A 10,574-nucleotide genomic window follows, 5' to 3' on the forward strand; every position below is an offset into this window, starting at 1 on the left:
CGATTTTTTTTTTGGTACTTATTGGTCTTATGTATAGTCAAAAACCTGTTCGTGAGTGCAAGCATTATTTAGGATTTGATATGGGTTTGATATGGAATATGCCCTGACTTATTTAAAAAGCCTGTTACAATGTGTGTTTACCACGTCATCAATTACATCATATATGCTACATCGGAAGGCACTATTTAAGATCTTTATATAGTATATAATTTATGTAATGTCTTCTTAGTGTAGTTTTGTGCTGTTGTTCCATGTTTTTGGTTTGTGATTGTTTGTTTTTGTGTTCTATGTCTTTGGCGTTTACCCTGTGCCATTAAACGGGGTTTATTTTTACTGCTACTGAGCTCTTTTCTGTAATTTTTCATATAGACATTGTCCATAAACTTTGAATTAAATTGAATCGCCACAGTGAAATAGGACGCAGATGGTCATTGGCTTTTAGATAGCATTATAATCCTGAAAGTATAAAATTTGATCGGAAATGTGTTTTCACAATTTATTTGGTGAACGTTTTAACAGCATTGTGTGAATCATTGCGTTGCTTGTCTCACCAGTAACTGACTTCCCCTGAAATAAACAATACACAATATTTAAACTATTTTGTATAGCTATGCACATACTACTGTTATACTGTACTATCGTACTGAAATACAAGGAGTTTTTCTCCCATTTCATTTTATTTTTTAAATATGCATTTCAAATTAAGGGAGGCTATGGACAGCAGTCGAACGCGTAAATTTCTCAATTTGAATTCTATCGTGTCAATATATTAATATAGTTTTATTAATATTTTATATTACATTTTCACATAAAAAGTAATGGACTATACAGGTGAACATACTTGTTATGATGTAAATGCGTATACCTTTAGACACAGAGGCCACATGTTTTCCGACACTTTTTGACGGACACCTCGTAGCCGACACCGGAATCTGGGCTGCAGAAGCCGAAGCTATTCCAGTCGGCACATTGGAACTGCTCATCCTCAATATCAACACAGATGGCTTCACCTCCGGTAATGCCGACTGTTGTAGCCACCGTTCCTTCGCCGGAAGTCACTACCTCCAATACTCCACCAGAAGTCGGTGCTTGCCCTCCAATGATTACGACGCCGGCGTGACCAATTGTTGTAGCTGATCAAATAATTCAAAACAGCCGATTTCGTTATCGATGACATAGCTAGGTTTTATTTACAAATGAAATTGCTTGAACAAAAGTGACGTAACAATATGGCGGAAAACGAAACAATTAATCCCTACACAGTGTAATAACAAGACGTATTGAACACATTTTAGCACATACCTGTTCGTTCTTAAACGTAGGTTGTCAAAATAATGCACCAGTCAATTGTAACCACGCCCCCAGGTCCGGGGAATAGCGGGGACTTTGACTTTCGGTCCAGCCAACCCCGGCTAAAATCCCCACCCTGTGAGGGCGAACAGATGGTTAAATCCCCGTCAAATGCCCCCGCACCTCAGGGACCCTATGTAAGGCCCATTCCCCGCTATATTCAAACCGAAGACAAAACCACCGCATTCACCCGGCACTGCGAGGCCACCTGAAAGTTACAAACACGGCCCATTTCCCCGGCTATCCCCGGTATACCCCCGGAAAACCCCAAAAGGTATATGAATTACTCAAAAGGTAAGAACTCATAATACTTGTTATCGTGGACTCTGGTGTAGCAGTTATGTCCGGTTCGGCTGTAGTAACGGTAGTTGAAACAGCAACGGGGACGGCAGTTGAATAAACCTCGGGGTCAGCAGTTGAAACTGTCATGGGGAGGGCAGTCACAACTTCAACAGGATCGGCAGTTGTAACTGCCACGGGGACGGTAGAAGTAACAACCACGGGGTCGGCGGTTGTAACTGCCACAGGGGCTATGGTTGTAACAGCCACAGGTGCGACGGTTGTAGTAGCAGAACCGGACCCGCAGAAGCCACAGTGTTTAGCGCATTTTTCGTGGGCAATGGCGTAACCAATGGAGATAGGATCGTGGCAGAAGTCGTACTTGTCCATCTCAGCACACTTAAACGCCTCACTTTCGATGTCATGACAATTGGGATCTAAAAAAATATATAAAAGCTTAATAAGGTAATAAAAATATAACGCTATTAAGGTCTTTGAACCTTTTTTTCTGATATTGACAGGCAATATTATCACATGGTGTCGAAATATTAGTACATACATATATCATTTCTGAACATCTTATATTTAATTGCTACTATTAAACATAAATGAGATTTAATGTTCGTATTTTAACAAATTTACAAACCAAAAGTGACAGTTGTGTGTGCATGCGTGTGCTGAACGTGTGTCGTATGTTGAGCGTGTGTCGTTGGCGGGGTTATATATCTGTCTGCAATACGACATTTAGAGACCATTAACAACTAAACAGCCAGATATAAATATGGCACACGATGATACATTTGGTATTTGATCTTCGTGCACAGGGGCGGTAACAGGATTCTAAATGAGAGAGGGCGGAACTTAGGGGCATTACTTTTAACGTGCGCCCCTCCTACAAAAGCGAAAAGGTTTTTGTTTAAAGTGTTGGGAGTTTTTTTTGAACCGCTAGAGATGTAGCGTTTGTTTACAGGTAAAGTGTCTGTTCTCCGAAAACTCTGATACACAATAAGCATACGTACTAGTAATGTACTTGAATGCCTTTAACACTGAAAAAGGATTATGCAGATAACAAACTCCAGAACTTCACAGAAAGTTTACACTTAATAGTTTGCGTACATATATGTAAGACGTGTATCGCGTCTGTTTACATGTAATTATTTAAGATTGACTCTTTATCAAAACGTTTGTTTATTTTATGGTAATAACGTTTCTTGTTATCTCTCTTTGCCTTCCTATAGATGATTTTATACTTTTGTTTGAAAATGATTTTTTACCATACAAGATTGTATTAAAATTGGCCTACTGCCCAAATAACATTGTAGAGCAAAGTTTAGCTTAAATACAAATAACATAAACTTACGGCAGAGGTTTTTCTCGCAGCCAGTGTGATTACAGCACGCTCTACACATCAGATTTGTCGTCGTTTGCACGAACACTTGGTTGCTACATTGCTGTTATATAAAGACAAAACGTAAAACTACATGCCATGAAATATGTTTTTCGTTAAAGTCAAATTTGAAAACTGTTACAATAGACAATATTTTTGTTAAAGATCGTGCTAAAATGTTCTTATATTCCAACCAAGCAGGTTTATGTTAAAGACAAACTATAATTCTGTAGCCGAACAAGGACATTATTTTATGGTAAAATACCAATTCAAATACTGTACCCCATCAAGGACGTAAACCATGAAGAACCATTGTTATACTGTACCCCAACAAGGACGTTAATCAAAAAGAACCATTCTAATACTGTACCCCAACAAGGACGCTAACGGTAAAGATCGATTCTTATACTGTACCCCAACAAGGACGCTAACGGTAAAGGCCGATTCTAATACTGTTCCCAAATAAGGAGGTTCGCGGTAAAGACCGATTCTAACACTGTACCCAAACAAGGACGCTTGCGGAAAAGACCGATTCTTACACTGTACCCAAACAAGGACGCTTGCGGAAAAGACCGATTCTAACACTGTACCCAAACAAGGACGCTTGCGGAAAAGACCGATTCTTACACTGTACCAAAACAAGAACGAAGGCCGATTCTAATGATGTACCCATACAAGGACGTAAATGATAAATACCAATTCCAATACTGTACCTAAACACAGACGTTTACGGTATAGACCAATTCCAATACTGTACCTAAACACAGACGTTTACGGTATAGACCAATTTCAATACTGTACCCAAACACAGACGTTAAGGCAAGTCTATATACTGTACCCAATCACAGACGTTAAGGCAAGTCTATATACTGTACCCAATCACAGACGTTAAGGCAAGTCTATATACTGTACCCAATCACAGACTTTAAGGCAAGTCTATACACTGTACCCAATCTCAGACGTTAAGGCAAGTCTATATACTGTACCCAATCACAGACGTTAAGGCAAGTCTATATACTGTACCCAATCACAGACGTTAAGGCAAGTCTATATACTGTACCCAATCACAGACGTTAAGGCAAGTCTATATACTGTACCCAATCACAGACGTTAAGGCAAGTCTATATACTGTACCCAATCTCAGACGTTAAGGCAAGTCTATATACTGTACCCAATCACAGACGTTAAGGCAAGTCTATATACTGTACCCAATCACAGACGTTAAGGCAAGTCTATATACTGTACCCAATCACAGACGTTAAGGCAAGTCTATATACTGTACCCAATCTCAGACGTTAAGGCAAGTCTATATACTGTACCCAATCACAGACGTTAAGGCAAGTCTATATACTGTACCCAATCACAGACGTTAAGGCAAGTCTATATACTGTACCCAATCACAGACTTTAAGGCAAGTCTATACACTGTACCCAATCTCAGACGTTAAGGCAAGTCTATATACTGTACCCAATCACAGACGTTAAGGCAAGTCTATATACTGTACCCAATCACAGACGTTAAGGCAAGTCTATATACTGTACCCAATCACAGACGTTAAGGCAAGTCTATATACTGTACCCAATCACAGACGTTAAGGCAAGTCTATATACTGTACCCAATCACAGACGTTAAGGCAAGTCTATATACTGTACCAACCTCGCCATGCACGACTATGATAAAGGTTAATTCTAATACTGTATCGCACTAAGGACATTTATGATAAAGGCCAATTTTAAGTTATGTACCCGAGCAAGAATGTGTATTGTATAAGACCAAATCTAGTACTGAACCCCAACAAGAACGTTTATGGTAAAGACAAGTTTTGACTCTGTACCCGACTAAGCACATGTTCGTGTAGGACTTTTCTATCAAATGATAGTACCATAATATGGACAAATCATCAAATTGCGCGAGACTGAATTCTTATGCATTGCTTGGATGACCTGTTGCATTTTTACTCGGACTTCTTTAATTATAATATAAAAGTACTTACAGAATGAGTCCCGCACGCTAAGTTGTATATGTATGTTCCATTATGGTTGTGGATCGCCATCATGCATTGCTGAAACACCAGAAACACAGAGGATAATTGTTTGTTTCAGTGTAAGATCGTTATATATTTTACCGAGTGAGCATCTTAACCTTTTTTTCACAAGTGGCGTTGTCACGAGTGAACTATTTATCATTGGTGTCCATGTGGTCAAATTTTACTGCGAACGTACACTGGAACGTACAATTTTTATTTGTATTTTATTCCAAAAAAAAAATGATTTTAAATGACAGTCAATTGATGTTTGAAAGAAAAAAGCGCTAAATTGTAGGCGAACGTAACGTTATTTTATTTTTTCACTTTTTGAAACAGTGAAATATCATTATTATTTCACTGATGAATCTCTACAAAACACCGGATTATAAAACCCGTTCGTTAATTGATAAAAAAATAGTGGCACGAAGTGGCCATCTTAAGAACGAGCAGACGACCGCATATCGTTCAACCTAGAATTTCAATGAATTGCAAAGCATGTTACAAACTAAATAGGACCTTTAGGTTGCTAGTTTAAATAAAAATTGCTTCAACTGAACAAGAAAGGTATTTGTTTAGAAAAAGATTTCTTAACCACTCAGAAATATAAATTCAAAAACATACGATCCCATGATATGCTGGTTGATACGATTGCAACCTAATGATCTATATCAGTGTTTGTATACCACGTGATAAATTACGTCATATATGCTACATATGAAGGCAACATTTTGCTTAAAATGAAGATTTAAAACAGAGATAACTTTTCTTTTTAAATGGTGAAAAGTAGTGAAGTTATCTTTGTTTAAAGTATTCATTCGAAGCAAAATGTTGCCCTCCGACGTAGCATTTATTACGCAATGTATCACTTTGTATACACACACTTCATAATATCATGCTGAAACATTCGCGTGACTTATCTTATCGTATTGCAGATGCAAGTTTGCTTGGATTAATCGTGGGAACGACAACTAAAGCTGCCAGTCCGTATCAAGAGATGAGCTTCATTCTCCAAAACGTTATAAAATAGTTTTCTAACATAATTCGATACTTTTAAGAGGAATAATATGGACTGCATACCCCGTCCGGACAAGGCTCGGAGTGGTGACAGTCGTTCGGATCGATTATATGACTGCACACCTTGCAGGTCCTGTGACTTTGGTGAGCTACATCAGAGATACTTGGTTGTTTGGCAATATGTTATATATTCAGCATGCTACGTTAACTAGACAAGGGCAACTTTATTATATACCTGCTTCTTAACTTTTGCATTTTATGTATCCTCGTATATGTTCTTTATAAGCATGTACTCCATAAAACATAACATGTAATTGTGTTGTAAATATCTATTATTCGGGCGTCTGTACAATGTTGAAGATGATTAAAGTCCAAAGGTAGTGCTATATGCCGATTTGTCAATAAACTTTGAAGTTAAAGGTATAGTCATAGCATTTAAATATACTTCAAATCGTTAATTTTTGTGTGATTAATTAGGATGTATGTACACATAGACAGATACAAAGTTATATGGTAATTTTTCACATTCTAACATTGCATTATCAATTATTATAGTATTACTTAACTGACTAAAATGATGCTTTAGAATAATTACTAATGTCAGCTTACTGACGGGTGGCGGGTTGGTGTGAGGTTGATGGGCGAAATGCACTGGAAAACAAACTTGTATAGAGGATAGTGAATTTTAAACATCAAATTAATCGGCTAAAACTTTAAAATTTATTATATGAATTCAGTTTAAAGTCGCAATATATCACAAGGAGTGCGAACGTTTAGCAAAACTTACTTTTTGGTGGTTACGAGGTGAACTATATAGGGGATATTATGACAGGACGCTTTTCTGGTGACCTGTATTACGTCGAGTTCGGTGTGTAAACACGGATACATGTTTACTTACCGAACGAGACGTGATATAGGTCACCAGAAAAGCGTATTATCGTAATATTCCATTTATTTATATACCTGCCTATTTAATTATTTCTGTTTATTTTTCGGTTTCAATTTGATTTAAATTTACCACCATCTGTCAAATGCGCGTATGAATTCGAATATGTTACGTAGTGTGTATTAAAGTCAAGGGAGGCTACTACAGCGAAACGAAGTCAGAAGTTACAAAATTCACTTTATTGAACAAACTAAGAACAAAATATTTTATGTCTTAGCAAAATTAAAAGATTGCTAATATGAAAACAATTATAACATGTCAGAGCACAGAAAAAAAAAATCCACAAAGAACGGTACTTATTTTACGAGTATACACTAATCGTCATTTCCTGTAGACGTAACGCGGCCATTTTTAATAAAGTAAATATTCGTGGGATATTTTGACGATCATAATATGCAGAATTAGGGGAACTTCGTGAGTCAATCGCACTTTCTTTCGATGACGCGAATTCGCTTTCTTCTTTGTATTGGCGAGCTGCTAATATTTATGATAATACACATGGATAATGCAACAATTTATGAACTTCGAAATGGCAAACAACTAGTTCACTGAAGAGTGAATAGCTGTCTAGATAGATTGGAAGTGTTCTCTGCTTCGTGCTTCAAGAACCATGTTGTGAACATTTACATGCTTCTGGAGCGTGAGTCAAGTTATATAATTTATTTAAAAGTTGGCAGGTTCTACCAGTTTTTTGTCACGCTATTTTTAGCAACGCGAAATTAGTTTTGACAGTACACACGGTACTCGCATGATACGGAATCAGAAAACGTAACTATGGTGATACGCATTTTTCAATACGGCGCTCTGTATTTTCACTGTTGGATATGACAAAGGAATTTGATAGGCATGTAATAAATTGTGATATAATACTTAAACAAACAGTGTTTTGTCTTTATTTATTATATGCAAAAATAGGAGATATAAGGGACAATTAATTGTAGATTTTCGAAAAGCTAGCCAAAATCTATGTTAGCGTAATGTCATTTCGAAATATTTCGGTGTTGGAAACTATTTCACTGTTTGTAACAAAAAATATATCAAACGTACGACAAAGGTCTTTTTCGCATCCTGTAAGGTCACAACAGGCACTACACACCAGTTTGCCAGCGGCCCGCCGCCCCACCAACTGTACAGAGTGCTCACATTCCTGGCAACAGAAATCATATCAATGTTGAAGACGCATGATTTCGAATCACACCTAAAACTAATAACTTACGATCAATGACGACCTGGCTGAAATAGTAAACGTATGTCTTCTTCTCTAGCGTAAATCCCTTTTGTATTTCTTTCGCCCTTAATTTGCAAAACGGGACATTCAACATTAATTTAAGGAATGAAATGCGGGATTAATGTCATTATTGGGGTATGAATGCAGTTGGGTTAGTCTAAGTGTGTTAAGTCTGAAGGACTCAACGCATACTTTAACCAGCTTAACTGCGTTCATATCCCCGATAATGACATTCATCACTCAGATCATTACCTATATTTACAACATTTGTTCATTTTTTTATTTCAAGAATTGTTATCAAAAATCATTTAAGAAAAACCTTACAGTAATTCTTTCTCCAACCATTATGTAAATAAATCGACTCGATCGTTACCGAAAACAAGTTTATCAAATTATGTCACAACAACGCGGTAAGAATTCAATCACTTCCAATAACTTTTTAACGTACAATTGAAACACCTATGACAATTCAATACATTTAACATATCATTAATTAACACTTTCAAACATATTGATTTAAGTGTTCGGGCCAGCTGGCACAATACAAACTATAACAAGATAAACAGTTTTAATTTACATGCATATTTGTATCGTTATGTGATGATTAGCGATCCGAACATATCCGAAGAAGTTGCGTTCATTGGACAATATTCAAAATTGCCGAAAGGCAGTTCATTTTGGAAATTGAACTTGAGGTGTACATATGAGGATGAAAACTTCATGCAGTTACAGTCCGAAGATTTTGGTGGATCTATCACCCTGGCATCTTCGAATATCACCTGTGTCATACCGTTAGGTAACATTTACTTACCACGCTCTGCACGGCTGGTTTGCTATGCCTTATTATGATTAGTGAAACAACACTTTTTTATTTACAGAGCGAAATTAATCATAATGCCATGATGACTAGATTATTCAAAATAAATGAAAATGTAAATCTTACATGGTGTTCTTTGCAGCCATAATTGTAAGTGTATGTCCCATTGTGGGCATGTACCTCCATGCTACACGACTGAAATGCCGAGTAAAAGAATCAATTTAAACACTCCATAGTGACAAAATGAAGGATTATATTTGTGTTCAATGTTGAGAGATACTTTCAGAAATTACCATGTCACTGTACTAATTACTTTCTCAATTATATAACGGAGTAAAAGAATGTAACAATGTCATATTTGTGTTTGGCCTTGTGAACGAGTGTTTAATTGTGAACAGATAGAAACGGCTATTCTCCAGTAAAGGTGTTTTACTACCATCCACTCATATATCTCTTTATCAGGCTTACGTATTTACAAGCAACCGTTGGTTGTCCGGTTATCGCAGCGCTTAGTGCACTCGCTTCTCACCAAGGTGTCCCGGGTTCGATTCCCGGCATGGGCGCATGCGAATTCGGTTAGAGGTCACCAAGTCGGACAAGTGTGTTTCCTCCGGGTACTCCGGTTTCCCCCACAACACAAGACCGCACTCTCGCGCAACATCGTGCCAACGAGAGTGATTAATATAAGTTGCAATATCTTGTTCCACAATCGTTGTAAAAATAAATATATCTAACTTAAGCAACCTCCAAAAGTCCAAACGGCTAAGAGCTAAAAAATAGTGATAATCGATATAGTTCATTTTGAAAACAATAGTAGGATACATATTTTCCCACCCCGTGATGGCAAGCCTCCTGATGGTGGCAGTCCCATGGGTGGTTCACATGTTGGCAGGACTTGCAGAATTTGGAGACTCCTGGCGCAGGGACACCCGGTATCACTACAAACACACAAAGGGGTCAACCGTTCAGAACGATGTCTACTTCAATGTTGTTAATGTTTAATGGTGAATTATTTTATCATGTGGTCATATATTTTAATAAAACAAGAACAGCAGAATAATTTGTTCCGACATGTGTAAAAAATACTGCAGATCACAAGTGTGTCAATGAAACGTCCAAAATTTTGAAAGGTAAGAATGATCACGTTAACAAAAGTACGATTTTAATGTCTCAATCCCTTGGAAATGCATCTTTGCATTAAACATGACCCAGGTAATAAGACGCTTTAAGAATCATTAAACATGATTGTATAGTATTTTATTTAAAATAATTTGTTTTTTAAAAATCGTATGCTACCATGTTTTTTTCTAAAATCTTTTTGAGGAAAACGCTTGGTTTCTTGATCAGCACTGTTCAATTTCTTGTTCTCCTTGCTGAAGAATTCTCTTATTTAGAACACACAATAAAAGAACTACTTACAATACTGCAGTAATAGCACAACGACACAGTACTTCAACACCATCCTTAAATCACAGTTTAGGCAGCTATCAGCGGTTACGTCTTTAAATTAAATTAATAGTGTCTTCT

The 10,574-nt window shown here is 37.1% G+C and overlaps 1 protein-coding gene across 1 annotated transcript; it reads right to left on the reverse strand.

Annotated features, from left to right (window-relative positions):
- Nucleotides 1–482: 482 nt before the first annotated feature.
- Nucleotides 483–10,574, reverse strand: LOC128244800 (uncharacterized). Its single transcript, XM_052962881.1, has 12 exons — nucleotides 10,467–10,574; nucleotides 9,882–9,985; nucleotides 9,174–9,242; nucleotides 8,050–8,149; nucleotides 6,666–6,707; nucleotides 6,120–6,205; nucleotides 5,010–5,078; nucleotides 2,990–3,080; nucleotides 2,276–2,359; nucleotides 1,662–2,066; nucleotides 866–1,133; nucleotides 483–567 (listed from the first exon to the last, which is right to left on the reverse strand). Exons 1-11 carry the CDS (start codon nucleotides 10,507–10,509, stop codon nucleotides 868–870), a joined length of 1,359 nt encoding a protein of 452 aa, XP_052818841.1. The 5' UTR covers nucleotides 10,510–10,574; the 3' UTR covers nucleotides 483–567; nucleotides 866–867.

This window comes from Mya arenaria, chromosome 8 (assembly GCF_026914265.1).
Source record: "Mya arenaria isolate MELC-2E11 chromosome 8, ASM2691426v1".
NCBI classification, from domain to species: domain Eukaryota; kingdom Metazoa; phylum Mollusca; class Bivalvia; order Myida; family Myidae; genus Mya; species Mya arenaria.

Bases quoted from the DNA above. Each gene is read 5' to 3' on its own strand.
- LOC128244800 (XM_052962881.1), bottom strand. From the start codon at position 10,509: ATGGTGTTGAAGTACTGTGTCGTTGTGCTATTACTGCAGTATT. The intron at 9,986-10,466 runs GTAAGTAGTTCT...GTGTGTTTGTAG, and splicing joins TGTGCTATTACTGCAGTATT to TGATACCGGGTGTCCCTGCG. The intron at 5,079-6,119 runs GTATGCAGTCCA...CTGGTGTTTCAG, and splicing joins CCGAGCCTTGTCCGGACGGG to CAATGCATGATGGCGATCCA.